This window comes from Sciurus vulgaris (genome assembly GCF_902686455.1).
Source record: "Sciurus vulgaris genome assembly, chromosome: 1".
Classification (NCBI taxonomy): Eukaryota; Metazoa; Chordata; class Mammalia; order Rodentia; family Sciuridae; genus Sciurus; species Sciurus vulgaris.
The window spans coordinates 144,263,041-144,281,331 of NC_136461.1; the positions used below are offsets into that span (position 1 = coordinate 144,263,041).

General features: G+C 33.5%; 1 protein-coding gene across 4 annotated transcripts in view; it reads right to left on the reverse strand.

The window, feature by feature from the left end:
• Positions 1-18,291, reverse strand: part of ARFGEF1 (ARF guanine nucleotide exchange factor 1) — a 112,910-nt gene that overhangs the window by 41,211 nt on the left and 53,408 nt on the right. For 3 of the 4 annotated variants that reach the window (XR_013757389.1, XM_079101239.1, XM_079101241.1), the window contains 8 exons: positions 14,495-14,729; positions 10,832-10,931; positions 10,584-10,723; positions 10,368-10,476; positions 8,989-9,205; positions 1,816-1,927; positions 1,232-1,437; positions 876-960 (listed from right to left, as the gene is read on the reverse strand). Coding sequence is in view for 3 of the 4 variants with exons in the window: in XM_079101239.1 (XP_078957365.1) it covers positions 876-960; positions 1,232-1,437; positions 1,816-1,927; positions 8,989-9,205; positions 10,368-10,476; positions 10,584-10,723; positions 10,832-10,931; positions 14,495-14,729 (1,204 nt within the window). In the remaining variant the exon portion in view is untranslated. The remainder of the gene's footprint in view (positions 1-875; positions 961-1,231; positions 1,438-1,815; positions 1,928-8,988; positions 9,206-10,367; positions 10,477-10,583; positions 10,724-10,831; positions 10,932-14,494; positions 14,730-18,291) is intronic. The other variant, XM_079101240.1, reaches the window with a different exon arrangement.

Here is an 18,291-nt window from a genome sequence, read left to right on the forward strand (position 1 = left end):
TAACTAACAGATTGCTTTGATAACGATATTTAAATAAATCATTATCTATGGATTGCCATGGGAAAAAGTAATCATATTGGATAACAAAAATGCCAAAGATGGGCTGCTTTGACAATAATGTGAATAATATGCCAAAAGTAAATGTTAAATGATGACAATCTTACTGTATTTAAAAAAAAAAAAAAAAAAGCTAATATAAAACCAAGTCAATCTGTGGCACATTCACAGTTGTTCATTCTGGTGAATTCCATCTTATGTTAACATATACTTTCCTTATCAACCCAATCTTAAACATCTCTGAACACCCCCCCCCCCCCAAAAAAATCCATGTACTGCAAAGTTTAATCTCAAACTGCAAAAAAATTTAAAATTGTGGTTATGGTTTAAATATAACATTTCTCTTTTAGAGATACATACTGAAATAAATACAGATGAAATGATATATGATTTCTGGGATTCACTTCAAAATTATTTGGAGGAAGTAAGGGATATAACTAGAAGACTGGCCATAAATTGGTAACTATGAAGGCCACTGATTTCTCCATTGTTTAAGTTTGAAACGTTAAAAAAAAGATGGTTTATGTAAAGTGTTTTTTCTTGTGACAAGTATATACAAACAACTTTTATCTTAAAACTGTTACAAAATTGTCAATTATGGAATGATAAATATACATTTTTTCATATACTCAAAAGTCTACTTAGAATTAACTAACAGATTGCTTTTGTAAAATGTACACCCACTGTGAAAGTACCAATTTGGTAACTAACCAGTTTAACTCTACAAGATAAAATTTCAACTAGTACTTACTGAATTCAAAAGAATATATTTGATTTTTACTCCTTATTGTAAAACTGATGTAGAAGAAAACACATACCTGTGGACTATGAAGGTCTGTGGTCAACATGATAATTGAGTAAGCCAAAACATAAGCAGTATCTGCACTGGCAAAAAGGGTTTGTCTAGAAAAATAAATGCACGTTATTATAAACTTTTACTGTTTCATAGTTTTGAGTAAGTCATCACAAAACCAAAACACTTTTAATTTTCTTAGAATTTATGCTGTATCTCATAATAAAATTTTTACTAATGTGACTTATTACTTCTACCTAGTAGATAACGTAAATTCTCTTGAGGGAAGGGGATTATGTCCTATTATCTCCGAAACCCTGATCCTTCCTAGCACACTATCATGGATATAGTTCACAAAAGGAGTATAAGAATCTTACCTACCCTTGGTTACATTCTAGGTATCTTGCAGCAAATTTTTCCATTAATCGATCAATTTTTTGAGCTTCTCCTGGAAGACGAAATCCTTCAAGAAACATTCGAAGGGCTGAAACGAAGTCCTTTCCTGAGAAGTCATGTTGGTCCACATATGCATACATGACTTCTTTATTAAATTTATCATTGTCTCCCAGGAACTCACCCACTTGAGTCTAACATAAAAACAAAAGATAGAAACTGATATTCTAATAGTTTATTGCATTTGCCTCACAGCCATTTAAAAAGAAGAAAAATCTGTAACATTCACAGGTTTTTAACTACCAGGTTAATTTTAAACATAAAAGTCAAATGCGCTCAATATACTTAGATTTGTTTAAAAAATCAAGATATTCTATCTTTAGAAAATACAAAAAGCAAAATTTATGTAATATTTACATATTTAGATAAACATACATTCATATGTAATCCAGGTTGTTCTTTAGGTTTTATTTTCTTACATATTTAGGAATGTATTTTAAAGGGGTCATAGTATTATTGATAACTTAAAAAGAATTTTGCAGGGAAGAAATGAAATAAAATGGTATTCTTACAGAGTCTAATCTTTCCTCTTGATGTAAGAATTGGGCAATATCTTCAGGTGTGGTGCCAAGCATCCCTTGTTCTTGGAGGTACTGTATTCCTCTCTTTGGTTTCTTATTAAATCTAGATGATGTTAATGTTAACAGGAACATTAAAAACAAAACCATTTATAATCTTTGAAAAGAGGATCTTAAACTATAGTAAATTAATTTTCTGATAGCACTTAGAACACAGGATCTTATTTAAGATAATCAATACATGAATGTATAAAAATGCTACATTTTACTAAGTTTTATTCTTTTTTTCTTAGAAGAGTCTCACATGAGCTGGGTATGGTGGTGCACATGTAATCCCAGTGACTGGGGAGGCTAAGGCAGGAGGATCCCAAGTTCAAGATTAGACTTAGTAATTTAATGGAACCTGGTCTCAAAGTGAAAAATAAAAAGGATTGGGATATACAGGTCAATGGTAAAGTGTCCCTGGATTCAATTGCCAGTCAAAAAGAAACAGAAAAGAAAAAGAAGTCTCACGTGGAAGGCCTTCTTTATCACTGATCCAGGTCATTTCACAGACTTTTTGTTGTAAGATAACATATTTTCTGATCCATAACAACAGTGGTCAATTACATGATTAGAGACAATGTCACATAGTAGATGAACTTTGGGTAAGGATGTGAGTACTAATTACCTCATACTTTTCAATATACATTTTCCCTTAATCTTCAAGTAGCCCTGCCTTATCTGTCCAAATAGATTAGAATGGCACACAAAACTCAAATATAGTTCTACTTCTGGGCTGGGGATATAGCTCAGTTGGTAGAGTGCATGTCTAGCATGCCCAAGGCCCTGGGTTCAACCTCCAGTACAAAAACAAAACAAATATAGTTCTAGTTCATCTCTCACCTGCTCCTATATGTCCTACTGCATTCCCTAAACATAATGAAGCTGTAGAGACTATTTTTCTATATGCTCTTTATCAGATCCACTCATAGGGGAATTTTCCCATATATTTAAAGAGTCAACTCAAATGTCACTTACAAATTTTCTTCCTACTTTCATTACCTTAATGCCTCATCACCTGTCATCTGGGTTACTGCAAGAGTTCCTAAATGATCTCCCTGTGTCTTGTTTTGCCCACATTCTAGTCTACCCTTTCAGGCTGCTGAAAGGTCATTTTTCCAAACAGGAATCTGATGCCACTCTGCTTAAAACCCTTCATCAGCATGCCAATGCCAAAAGAAACAAGACAAAAACTGCTTTTCATGGAGAGTAAGGCTTTCTATAATCCAGATTCAACTCAATTCTCTCATCTTACCTCCTGCCACTTTCCCTCACCCTGCACTGCCATACTGAATAAAAGTCCTCAAATGTCCTCCCTCTCCTTTGGTGCTGGTGCAGTCATTCTATTTGTCTGGAATGTTCTTAATGAGTCCCCTGTTGCATTCTAATTGAAGCACAGCCACTCTGTTAATTAAAAGCAAACATTTTTCACTGAGATAAAACACGATCCCCACTTTCCTGAAGCTCTCACTCTAATGAAAGAAAACTCAATTTTAAAAATAGAACAAATGGAACAAAGTAAGAACACAACATGGAAGAGGTGACTAATAACTGAGATGGTCACAATATATTTCTTGTGGAAGGTGATTCTAGCACTGGATTTTGATGAATGATTACAACTTTTATAAGGAATAGGAGAAACATCCCAGAAAAGAATGTACTCATATACAAAACCATGAAACAGCATGAGACAGTAATGAATAGCTCTGCATTTTTGGAACTAAGTGAGACAGACTTTACAGGAAATGAAGTTTAGAGACTTGCAGCTCCAAATACTGAAGGTACAACTGCTATCACAACAAGCTTTGGTATATTCTTCAAGAACAAGGAAAATGGAAAAAACTTTTCATTTGAGAAAAGCCTGAAGAAAAGCAAGCCAATTAAAAGATTATACTGGAGGTTGGGATTGTAGCTCAGTGGTAGAGCACTTGCCTAGCACGTGTAAGTTACTGGGTTTGATTCTCAGCACTGCATCCAAATAAAATAAAGGTCCACTGACAACTAAAAAAAAAATTTTTTTTGAAGAAAAAGGTTATACTAGTCAAGGCAAGAACTGGTAGCAGTTGGACTTTAAATGATATACCTTGTGGAAGATACAGAAAAGAGTATGGATTGCAGAGATATTCAGGAAGTAGAATTGACAGGACATAGTGACATATTAGATCTAAGAGTAAGGGGAAAATTAAAGCTTACTCTTAGTATTCTAGTTTATAAATTTAGTAGCATGCTAGAGTCATTAGCCTAAATGACAAATACAGAAAGAATAGGAATTTCTATTTGTCTTACTGTTTTGGATAAGAGTATGGAGGTGTTGACTATGGTGAGAACAGAGACTGATAATTTTGGTTATACACATGCTATGCATGAGAAATTATGCAATATCCAGTGGAGATCCTAACAGGCTAGTAATGAGTCTTGACCCTCAGTAGAGGTGTGTATGTTAAAAATTAATGCTTGGGAGTTGTGAGGTATTATCACACAGATAAGAAAAAGAACATAATCACTTAAGGAGAGAGACAAAACAAGAAAAGGAAGGGGCTGGAGGAAAGAACTATGGCAACGTTAAGAAGAATTCAGGTGAAAAATACCCCATAACTAGACTAAGATGAGGTGGTCAGAAAGCCAGAGGGAACAGGATACAGTGGTGTCAGGAAAGGAGTATACAGGGACCATAGCTCCATAAAAGCATTCTCGTTCATGACTACATGATGGCAAAAGCAAGTAAAGTAGCTGAGAGGACAGAAAACTAAGGAGATTCCACTTTGAAGCCCTATGACTATGCCTAACTACTCTCCCTCACTCCTCAAGACTTCAAACAGAGTTATCTTACCTTGGCAGCGCTTTGTATAACACTGTGCTAATGTAGGATTTAAAATTATATATTTTGCTCATATTTGGACTATAATCTTGAATACAATGACCAGTGCACATAATTCCAAGTACCAAATGTATGTTTGTGGAGTGACCAACAGAATTTCAATATACAGCTCTTCAGAAAGAAAGGTCAACTCATTCATCTAGTTTCCCTAGGACTTAGCATAATATTGGAAAAAGATGGGACTTAGACAAATATGGACTGAACAATTAGAAATAATGAAATACTGATGGCTATTTCCTGGGACCATTTTATAAGATTTTATAACAAAGAATATGTGCATGTATTTATAAATTTTTTTCTAATTAAAACCCATACCACTTATCATTAATGCTGAAATAATTATATTTTTAGACTTCTACTCTTTTGAGAAAATGGGTGAATGATTAGAGATTTAGAAAGAAAAAATGTGGAGCAGGGAGTACAGGAGATTGAACCCAGGCACACTTAACCACTGAGCCACACCCCTAGTCTTTTTTATTTTTAAATTTTGAGAGAGGGTCTTGCTAAGTTACTTAGGGTCTCACCAAGTTGCTAAGGCTGGCTTTGAACTTGTGATCCTCCTGCCTCAGCCTCCCGGTTGCTGGGATTACAGGTATGGCTTACACCTGGCTTGGAAAGTATTTTTAAACTCATTGTTGAAAATGGCATAAACTTTATTGCAAAAGTTATTTTACTAAATGTTCAATGGAACAAAATATTACATACATTACTAATATGTCACATAAGAACCACATTCATACAATAGGTGTTGGTGAGGATGTGGAGGAAAAGGTACACTCATACATTGCTGGTGGGGCTGCAAATTAGTACAGCCACTCCGGAAAGCAGTGTGGAGATTCCTTAGAAAGCTTGGAATGGATCCACCATTTGACCCTGCTATCCCACACTCCTCGGCCTATACCCAAAGGACTTAAAATCAGCGTATTACAGAGATGCAGCCACAACAATGTTCATAGCTGCTCAATTCACAATAGTCAGTTTGTGGAACCAACCTAGATGCCCTTCAATGGATGAATGGATAAAGAAACTGTGGTATATAAATACAATGGAATATTACTCAGCCATAAAGAATAATAAAATTATGGCATTTGCAGGCAAATGGATGAAATTAGAGAATATCATGCTAAGTGAGATAAGCCAATCTCAAAAAACCAAAGGACAAATGATCTCGCTGATAAGTAAATGATGACACATAATGGGGGGTAGGAGGGGGGCAAGAATGGAGGAAGGAGGGACTGTATAGAGGGATAAGGGGAGTGGGAGGGGTGGGGGGAAAAAATAACAATCAAAAACTATTACCCTAGGTAAATGTATGATTACAAAAACGGTATGCCTCTACTTCATGTACAGAGAAACAAGATGTACCCCATTCATTTACAATAAAAATGAATTTAAAAAAAAAACACATTCATGAAAGGATTTCTTAGAATTAGGTTGTTATTTTATTTCAGAGAATTAAAGTATTTCAAATTATCCATGTTCAAAAATAGCTATTCTATAAATAGGAAAATGCATGAAAAAATATCAAGTTGTTACTTGTGGTATTTGTTGACAAGTTATGACCTGTGTTTCTATACTCCAAAGAATACATTAGACAAAACACTTATTCTGAATGCTTGAGAAAAATGATAAATTCGTTAAGAGTAATGTCAGCCCGGTAGAGATTTTTGAAGGACTCTTGACACCTGAAATATATGATGTATACTACTACAAAAAGAAAGAACCAATCTGAAGTATTTCATAGAATCAATCTGAAGAACTTAGTGTAAATGAGTAAAAACATTTTTAGGAATTCTTAATTTTTTTCGGGTTATCATAAGCTACCCTCCACAAGAAACTACTGGTCAAATGATGATGATTTGGGTGTATCTACTGTCAAAAATGCTATGTCAAGAAACTATTTCCAGGAGTTTATAAGTATCATACCTTTTTTTGCAACAATAATGAATAGCAGAAGAGTATTAAAGGTTTTTAAGTTTATCCTTTAATAAGTGTAATTCTAAAGTAATGCATGAAATTTTATATCTCTGAAGAATGTTTGTGGATGAAATTATTTTCAGATATTATAGACACAATTCACTGAAACAATTTATAAGAGGGAAGCCCATAGATTTGGTTATAAATTCTGGGCACTGTGAACAGTATCAGGATATTGCTTTAACTTTGATTTGTATTGTGGGAAAAGTGCTCAAGAAGGACCCAACAATGATCTTTTGCTTAGGAGTAAGGTAATCCTACAAATGCTGAAGTATCACACTGTATTTTTCAACAATCTATTTGCTGGCTCTGGCTTGTTGGTATGCTTTGGAAATATTAGATTCCAACTTACAGGGACCATGAGGGGAAAAAAAAAGACCAAAGAAGCATCATCTAAAACCAGTAACACTGATGAAAATATAAGCAGGAGGGTTGTATGATTATAGATTTGCTATAAATCATGAAATTCTTATTTTAAAATAGATAATAAACATGTCATTGTTGGAACCAACTATGATACAGTAAAACCACTGGGCAAAGTTCAAATGATGGAAAAAATACAGAATAGAGTCAATATGCCTCAGCCAAAGGTAGTGGGTACCTATAATTTCAATGGTAGTATGGATAAAAACAATTGGCTGGTTTCCAAATAGTTCACTTTCAGGAGAGGTAAAAAATGATAATAGCTTTTATTCACTTGAATAACTCACATGTGTACTATAAATGCACAAATTTGTGAACAAGAAGGATCTCATAAATTTGTTGGATTTCAAAACAGACATCTAGTTAGCTTACCTAAAACAAAGCAGTGAGAACCCAGTAGGGATAATACTACTCCCAACCTACTATTTTCATTTTTTTTTTTTTGTATTTTTATACCTTTATTTATTTATTTTTATGTGGTGCTGAGGATGGAACCCAGTGCCTCACACATGCTAGGCAAGCACTCTACCACTGAGCCCCAGCCCCAACCTACTATTTTCTAAGATAATAGATTTTCATGAGAAGTCATATTACTCTCGAACGACAAGAACAACAATGTCAGAACAAGCCATGTTGTGCAAAACTGACAATATATTGTCAATAATGAAATGTAACCCTTCATTTGAAGTATTTTGCTCCCTTCCACCAAAATTACTGTTGAAAAGGTTATGAAATGCCCTTATTTATATATCATATCATATATGAAAGGATATCACATTTGCCCAATGTCCTATTTGTAAAATAGCCTATATGTGTAAAAGATACTATGTTGTCCTAGTGTCCTATTTATAGGACAATCTGTATTTTCATTCTTAATGATAATAAAGAATATATAAGCTATATATATTATGATTTCCAACCTACTTTAATGTACACATGATTTTTTTGTTGAAATACCCGCAGAATTAAAACCTTGGGACTTAATAGGTTTACAACAAAAGGCATTAAAAAGTATCAGGAAGGAAAGCTTTAAAGCAGAAGTAGCAAACCAAGTAAACACACAAGGGATTTTTTTTTTTTTTTTAAAACAGATTACAATAGCTAGAACCCAATCCCCAACCCAAGTGCTGAGTATTGAACCCAGGGCCTCTATCATACATGCTAGGCAAGTGTTCTACCACTACAGTAATTCATCTTATTGCATCTCTTGGGGGGCGGGGGGGAGCACTAAAAGGAAGAGCCTGCAGGGTGATATTCACACAGGAAGTAGTCTAGAAGTAGGCTGACATCACAAAACTTAGCAGGAAAACTGATTTCATAAGATCAGGGTCTGGCATAGTAATCAGAATGAAAAGGAAGATGATTACCTCATTAACAACAACAAAAAAATGAAAACATTAACAAGATCATATCCCTAATAAGAGCAATATGCTTATAATACAACTGGAGGAAACATAAAATCTATAAAGGAGCAATGCTGATTATTAGAAGTTTAGTATTTAAACATCTTTTGAGTTATCCTCTGATTAGGAAATACAATGGGAGATATCATAATGAAGTTAAAAGTGGAAGGCAAAACTGAACAGATGAAGTTCATTTAATTTCTATGGTAAGAGATGCTGGATTGGGTATTATCAGTCTGTTTGGGCTAGAATGGCATGAATAAGGGAAGCTAAATAAGAAGTTATTAGAATTCTTGGATTCAAGAGAACTAACCCCCATTTAACTCACTGAAAATAGTAATAAGAAAGGAATAAAAGTCATGAGTGGTTGAGGAGAAACCCAGAGTAGAGGTGGTACAATACTGGAATTATTAATAACATTTCCCCTTATAATTTGACACTTACAAATCTATTCCTTGTTCAATTATTTCTTTTTGTTGCTTTAGGACCTCAAATTGTTCTGGATTATCGGTGCCAGACATCTGTGTACTGTAGCTGCCTATGCCTGATGATGATGTTGACTCCAAAGAGTTTAAACTTCCATATCTGTTTATTGTTTCAGGGTGTTTAATTTCACTCATCTCTTGCTCTGAGGGCTTTTCCTGACCTGTAAGAAGAAAAACTGATTGAACAGCAATAATTAATTATAAAATAGAACTATTATAATAATATACTAAAATAAAAGTTTTGAGAATGTAGTCTCTCAAAATATCTTATTGTACCATAGGACTTTAGGAGCTTCAGTATGAGATTCTTTTTCCTTCCTTCCTAAGTCAAGAACTTTCACCTTTTCACTTTATGGCATATATCTCAATTATCAGAATCACCACTCTGGTGTTTGGGGGCCATTAATAAGTAAAATAAGGGTTACTTGAATATAAGTACTTTAGTACCATGACAGTTGATCTGATTATTGAGAAGGCCACTACAGGACTAGTGGATTGCTGACACACATACAATGTACACTGGAGAAAGGGATTATTCATGTCCCAAGCAGGATGGAGGAAGACTTCATCATAAATTGTGGTTGACCTCAGATAACTATAATCATGGAAAAAAACCACTGCAGGATGGGATTACTACTGTATTTACCAAAGGAAAAAATGTGAAAGAGAAAATGAATTCTTGAATAAGGTGATGTTATTTCAATGTTGTTTAGATAACTTTATTACAAATGAATTATAGTGGTGTTAAAGTAAAGAGTATATTTAATATTAAAACATAATTTGCACACGTACAATTTGTACCATTAGGAAGAATTCTTTTTGCAGCTACAGTGCTTTATATACACTAAGGTTTTGCAATCAGCATGTGCTTCATGAGGAATAGTTTTCCTCAAAGGACTCTTGGCTAAGTTAACATTACAGTAGCCTTTCAAGTTCTGAAATTTTCTCTGAGTGATTGCAAACATCAAACAGATGAACAACTCAATCTTTTTAAGGTTCTTTTATAATTATAACAAAGTTGCATAAATATGCTATATTTTGTATAATATTCAAAATATTGAAAATCTTAACCAAGTTTAGCTGGTACACAGTGGCACACACCTGTAATCCCAGGGAATTGAGGCAGAAGGACTGCAAGTCTTAGGTGAAGCTGGACAATACAGCAAGACTACATCTCAAACAAACCAACACACTAAAGTAGAAATAATTTTAAAGCTAGTTATTTGAATATTAAGAATGCTTTCTATAAATTAAAGAAATATGTCATGAACCTGTTTTTGTAACTATTCACCAAAGAATCATTTATAATGAAGAATATAACTCAAAATGTCACCTTACCAAGAGTTGTCTGAGAGTTGGGATTCACATACTGATCCTTACTCCATTCAACCATACACTTCAAAATTGACACTAAGCATTCTAAACCTTTTTTCCTTAGGCTCAATTCCTATAAAATAATTCAAAGAGAGAACAAAAACAAAAAGATCTTTTAAAGAAAATGCATTCCTCTTCCTTGGCAAAGTTTAAATTTAAAAACATTTTTAAAGTTCTTACCTGAACATTACTCATACCAAGTTCTTGACTGCCTCTTCCTTGAGCAATTTTTGAGAGATCATTTACTAGTCTTTCAAATATGTTTGCTGCATTTAAATCACAGTCATAGTTTACATAAATATCCACTACACTCTGAGCATCTGTAACAACATAATGTATTAATTTTAACAAAATGCATCTAGTACCTGAGTATATTTGGTCTTTCAAATACCTTGTAATAAGAAAGAGATAAAGATATATCCAAATACCTGCACAAATCCTTGTCAGTGTCTGAATAACCATCCATTTGTGATCAAATGAGCTGGTAGAAGTTTCCAAAATATATAGGAAAATTTCTTTAAAGAACACCTGTGATTGGGGGAAACTTCCGTTTAAAATATTGCTTAGAATTCAGTTGTGTGATCACTTTTAAATATTATAAAGATGGAGAGCAGATATTAGGACCCAGGAGTCTCTGGAATTCAACTCTATTTGAGTTCTATCTCTAAAACCTCAGGACTACAATAATTTGGTTGGTTGACTTAAACCTGCTTTCTACTACCAGCATTGCATATTATGTTTTTTGTTTACCATCACAAAGCTACTACAAATGAAATGTGCAAAGATTTGGAGTTCCGTAGGGTGAAAATTTCTTGAACCTAAACAACAAAACTAATAACTCACACATCATTAAAAAAAAATTCCCTCCAAGAGTATAGTTTATACTCTATCCAGTCATATTTCTTAGACATTCTAATACTGGGCAAGTCTAACTACTCCTAGATTCTAATATAGAGGGTAGTCCAATAAACAATAAAAACGGTCTAATTCTTACAAGGTGGTGTACTTTTCTAATTACTCACAGAAGAGAAAATCTTTACTTTCTGAAAACTACATACAAACTATTTTCCACTATTCCTTATACCAAATAATTTTATACACAAAGATGTGAACCTAATGAAGTAGATTTCAATTTAGCAACTAAGAATTTTCACATTCAATTTATTTTGGAAGTGACTGAGATCTACGAAGGGATAATCATAAAACAAAGCAACAAATTAGCATTTATAGAACATACATAAATCCAGAAATAATCATTTTTATAATGTAAGTTGACTGACACCTTCTCCCCCCAAGGGTTAGGTATCTCTATTATTTGCTTCCCCCCTGCAAAAAAAAAAAAAAAAAAAAAAAAAAAAAAAAAAAAAAAAAAAAAACACCTCAAGATATTTCTGTTTACTTCCTTAATGTACATATCTCCTATAGACAGTAAGCTCTAAAAGGATAGGGACCCATTCTTTCTTGCTAAGCACTGTGTTCACATTGCAGGGCACTTAAACAGGCATTCAATAAATATTTATGGTTAAATGGTCACAATTTTCAAACTCTGATATCAAGTCATCCCAGAATGCTTGCAGCAAACTCATAGGGGCACCATAAGAATTTCTACGACAAAATTTGGATACCTCAAAAAGCTGTTCAGTTTCTATCAGATAACACTAAGTTCCTTTGAATGACATCGTTATCTTTGCAAACCTGGGTTATGGTAGTTGCTATGATAAAAAGCAAATATTGTGTGAAAATTACTGAAGAATAGGTGGCATTGTCCAATCTGATTCAAAGATACAAGAAGTTGAGCAGTGTCCAATAGGCACACACATCCCAGTAGTAAGGAATTCTAGCTATGAATGAAACAAAAACATTATTTTTTCTTTGATTTTATGTATACTACTTGTTTTGAAACAGACACTAGGCTAAGACAAATATTTGTTGAGTTGTTTGGCCCTAGATGCTTAATAAAAGAACTGCTAGGTATTTCTTTCTAAGTGAACCATGAAAAGATTAGAGTCTCTAATGATGTCATGAAGCAGAAAGTTTGGAACTCTGATTTACATAATAAATAACAGATCTGGAGACACAGGGAAAAAAAAAAACTTTAGTTACTGTCTATACTTTATCAAATTACAAATAAACAAAAGCCCATTACTGTAATATACCATGCCTAACAACAGGGGCTTTTAAAACTTTTGGAATACTTTATGCATCAAAACTTTTAATGATTTCTTGAGCACCTAGAATGTATATGGAGAATAGCTTTATCATAGCAGTGTGTTCATACAACAGATTTTCTCTTAAGAAGTTATGTATAAACTGTATTTTCTGAAATAGGTATATAATTTAATGGGCATGGAAAAATCATATTATGAAAACTCTAAAGCAAATATTCTCACAAAATAAATTTTGCAAATCATGTTGCAAATCATTTGTTGGATTTTCACCAAGTAGAAGAAAACTCATCTTGAATTTGGGTATCTTTAATATTTTCAAAAGCATATCTACACTTATCTCATTTACTCTCATTATTTCCCCTTCAGGGATAATGAAGAGTATAATACGCCTGGTCACTTTTAAAAAATCAGAACAACATTTTATAACAGTTCTAAGATAAGAATCTTTTACCTATGAGTCAACAGAAAAATTCTTAAAGAGTATTTCCTTTTAAATTCATTTTTATAAAGTAGAAATCACAACTTAAATGATCTTTATGATGTCTAGTTCCTGAAGAATTTATATTTCACACAGTTTAAACAGTCCTTATGGGAGTCTTAGTGTTCAAAAATCTATAATTTGATGCATAAAGTATTTCAAAATTCTCTAATATCATTAAAATGTGTCATGATCAAATGAAAGACTTCTGCTTTCAGAAATAAAAGTTCTAAAAGTCTTTTAAAATGTCTCTTTTATTTGTAGTTCTTGAAGATAAAGCAGAAAAAACTAACTAAAAATAGCAATTATTCCTAAATGTCTTGTATTATTTTCACAGACATGACAAATTTCTAAATCTTGACAACATATAGGCATTAGAAATCATAGTTTTGTATCCAAAACTATGGACCAAATTTTGTTTTTTATATGTAAAATATGAAGTCCTTGTTCTGTTTCATTACTGTAACAATGTTCTAAATGAATTTGATAGACATATGGAGTATTAATACAAAAGGATAATATGATTATTTTAACCATCTAAAAATTCTGGGAAAACAATTTATTCCTTTGATCTAATAAATTCTTAGTCTTGAGTTAGGATTAAATATAAAATTGACAAAAATTAAATATACCTGCATACCATATCTAACATGAATGTGAAAATTGGCCAACATAAAAAGGAATATTACTAAAATATGTACTATCTCAATCAAAACAATAATTTAACAAATAAGTTGGGAAAAGTATCTATTAAATCAGTAAAACATAAAGTACTATTTTAAAATACTGAATTATCTAAGGATGAAAACAAAAAAAAAATCAGAACTAATATACCTGCATAATATGTACAAACATGGTCAAAAGATTTTCTAATTTTATTAATGCTATAATCTCTAAAAATATTTTAGAAGCACATGACTGTTGTTCTGTTTTCAAAGATAAATGATAATTGGACTTCCAACATTCCAAAAATAAAAAAAGCAAAAATTAATTTTTAAAAAGTCCTAAAATATAACAACCCTTGATCACATGTTTGAAAGTACCTAATATTTAAATGAGGTAAAACCATGCAGACCCAGGATATATTTGGAACTTTCTTTAAAATATTGCCAAATTCATTATTACATAACATATATACAATGGCAAAGCTATTGCGAAGGCCAAATTAATTTAAGAGAGCTAAAACCACTCATTCAACTAGTGTAAGTTTCTTGAAGGCAGGGGCTGTGTCTTAGTTCATTTTGTATTCTCAGTGCCTAATGAGTATCCAGTATTTCACAGGTATGTGTTACATGAATAGGTGAATGGAGAAAAATAGTAGTACATCACAACATACAATTATTTCACATTCTAGAAAACTTTCCAGTGTGTTAATAATCTGATTTAAAAGGAAACTAATGAAATATCCAATTATATAATCTTTAATGCCTGAATGCAGAACATACCTCAATTTGCATCTTCAGATGTGTCTTGAAGTTTGACAACAAAGTAAGAAATATGGAAAGAGAAAGCTCGAAAACTTCTGGAACAGATGAGACTCCATTTTTTGAGAGTGCAACACACAGATACTGCTTAATAGCATTAATAAACATCTCGTTTGTTCTAAAAACAGGTCCTGCATTCTGCAGAATGGATAGAAGTAACTGCAATGAAAGAATCTTGGATCGTAATTCATGAGATCTAAAATACAAAAGAGAAGCACAGTATATAGACAAGTTTAACATTATGGTAATCCCAAAATGCTTCCTGGTACTACATAATTTCATAAACTTTTCAAATGGAGAGGAACAGATAAAACAAGTACAGTACTTGAAAAAGCTTAGCCACTAACAGTGGACACTTCACTCACACTACATAATTTCAAAACTTTTTTAAAAGAGGAAAACATCCTTCACAAATATTTAACATCAAGTTTCTCTTTCATTAGAACACAAAAAATAATTTAAAGATTCATGCCTTGTTCTTTTCTTTCAGTCAAATTTCTCCTTAGAAATCACCATAAACTTTCTCAGACTAAGTACCATGCTTTTTTCCTAGTTATGCTACTCAAAAATCCTAAAGAACAATACAAAGTTTGGTTGCATTTAACAAATTATAGCATTACTTCAAGCCTACCTTCAAGTTTGTTTTATTTTGAAGTAGACTTTTCGAGCATTTGAAAACTCTTGTAAACGTTAGTCACTTATTTTAAATATTTTTTGCAATGAAAAGCTGAAAAATAAGCTTCTGGCATAAACATTTATTTTTCTGGTCAATATACTGTGTCATGCTTCTGCTATCTAACATTTAAATTAAAATTTCAAAAATATGATTTCTCTCTCACTGAAACAGGTCTTTTATGCCCAACAGACCAAAGAGACTTATCCCAGGTTAACATTTCAATGACAGGACACACTTAAAAAACTCTAGCAGTTGGTTCTTTGAAAAAAAAAAAAAAAAAAGAAAGAAAAAAGAAAAAAAAAATTTTTTTGGTCCCAAATGCTGCAGTCACATTTACACTGTAAAGGGAACTTAATTGCTCTTAATCTCTATCTTAAAACTTTTATGGTTATAATTATCAAATAATTCAAGGATCTAAGTAAAGGAATACTTAATTTTATTTTTTGGTACTGGGGATTGAACCCAGGGTGCTTAACCACTGAGTCACAAACCTAGCCCTTTTTATTATGAGACAGGGTTTCACGAAGCTGCTAAGGTCCTCACTAAATTGCTAAGGCTGTCTTTGAACTAGTGATTCTCCTGCCTCAGCCTCCCCAGCCACTGGTAGCACAGGTGTGTGCTACCATGCTCTGTTGGAATACTTAAGTTTCATGTAAAAAGGTATATATATATATAAAACCTTCCTTTTTAAAAATAAAACTAAATCCTTATTATAAAATCATGTTCTCAACTTAGCTACTTTGAATCTATTTGCTATACATGCAGCAAATAAATCAGTACAAAAAATGCTTAAATTAAGTTAGAAACAGCAAAATTTTGACTTTGAATAGCTATCAGAAAATATAGTGAGTCAAGTTCAGGTTCGTGGGGTACTTACTAAGGCTCACACAAACTACTACTTGCAAGTCTAGTTCACATTATCACCATTTCTGCTTAACTTCTATAGTAATTAAGTTCTGCAACTTATTATTCTCTAACATGTAAGGGTTTTTTTTTTTTTTTTAATGTTTTATCCTTATATTCCTGGTATCTAAAACAATACCTGTGCATAGATGTGCTTAAAAGCATTAACTAATTTACTCTTTTATTCATTGATTTATTAAAGACCTACTATGTGCAAGGCATTAACAAATGGCAGAACATCAAATGATTATATTATGATATACTAAATTAGACTTTTGAAAGGCAAACCAAGCTGGAAATTTCAGGCCTGTAGTTTTTCATGGGATAGTTTCAAATTGATTCAAGTTTACATAATGCTTCCTGGATCATAGCAAAGCCAGAAAACAAAGAGAAGGAAAGACAAAAAAAGAAAATTATATTACTATAAAAGCTCACTGAATTTTAGCAAAAAAAAAATTCAACAAAGAAAACCATATATTCTATTTTGGAAAAAGAACAGTTTCCAAGGGTAGAAAATTTGACCTCTTTCAGTTTTTAATTACAATAGTTTAATGGCCCTGATGGCCAAGTCAAGAAGGTTTCAAGGAAAAATTCTTAATATTTGGTTTATATCTACCAACAATGAGAATTAATTATTTTACATTATTCCTTATAAGATTTCTTTGTAGTATTAAAGATTTCAACTTTCCAAAATAACATCACTCTTTTTGCAGGTCTAAATTAACACTCCCTTGCAAAGAACTCTTCAGAATCATCTATTTTTTGTTCTATTTATCCTTGGGATTTTAAACAATTTGCTTTTTTCTGTTTCTACCATTTTTTTTTTCTTTAAATCACAATTTTTACATTTGGAAAAACTAAAAGTGTCTGAGGTGCTTAATTTAAGTTCACTAACATTTTAAAATGATCATCAGTAATGATACCAGCTTTAGGTGAGGAGGAGCAGAGGGTACGATTCCCCCCACCAGTTGTCCCCCCAGGAGAGCACTGGATCCCCTCCCCGCCCGAGGAGAGAGCCCCCCCATACCCTGTGCCCCTCCCCAGGAGAGGACAGTGCCCCTCCACCCAGCCATCTGCTTGCCCAGAGGAAAAGACAGCGCCTGCCCCCCCACCTCAGCTGGCAGACCTCTGGGAGGCAAGAAGAGTGCCCAAGCTGCGATCCCCATTACTCCCCAGGTTGGCCTCCATCTTGGGACACTGCACCTGATACCACAGCCACTTCCCACATGGTAGCCCCCACCCTAGGACAACAGGTAGGGACTGGAGGCAACAGCCCACTGTAACAAAGCCCACCACAGCTCTACATATCTGAACAAGACACTCTGGCAGCTCCATCTCTGAAAGTGGTCAGCTTCATCCTAAGTTACCTCAGCAGCCATCTTGGGTTACCTCTGCTGCTGCCACTACCATCTTCAGTTAGGGCCACCAGCTGGAGACTAGAAGTTCAATATCAAGGTACCTATACAGGTAAGCCAGTGCTGCCAGCACCAACCAAGACGTGGCCATTTCCATCTAGGGACAACAGCCAGAACCTGGAAGATGACTTCCAAAGTTCCTACAGGCTTGGTTATACCCTACAGGCTTAGTTATACCTGAGAATCCCTTTCTCTCATCTCTCCTGCTAAAAGTCAACTTTCTGCTGATTCCTCTTTCACTCTTATGATCTAATACCTCTATATTCCTACCTTCTACCCAATAAACACCAAACTCTACACCCCCATACTCTTTTGGACCATTAGAAACTGTAGACACTATTGCAAACCTACTGTTTATACTATAAAGAATAATTGAACACATCAGTTCTGTTTGTGACAAAATTGTAAACATCTTAACAGGGGCTCATCAATTTAAAGCTGCATATTATTTGCACTGGGTGCTGTTAATATTGATCTCCCCCTTAAAGGCCAAGTATTAGAAACCTGCAGGGACATTATAAATCTGTAAGGGAGAAACCTTAATACCTCGGATCTGTACTGCTAGAGGGGAAGAAACACGAACAACATGAAAACACAAGGGAAGAAAGTGCCCCAAACAAACCAAGATGCCACAGTAAAAGAATTCATTGACAGCACAGAAGAGAGGGAATTCAAAATGTACATAATTAAAATGATCTGTGAAGTAAAGGATGATATGAGAACAAATGCAGGCAATAAAAGATCACTTCAATAAAGAGCCATGA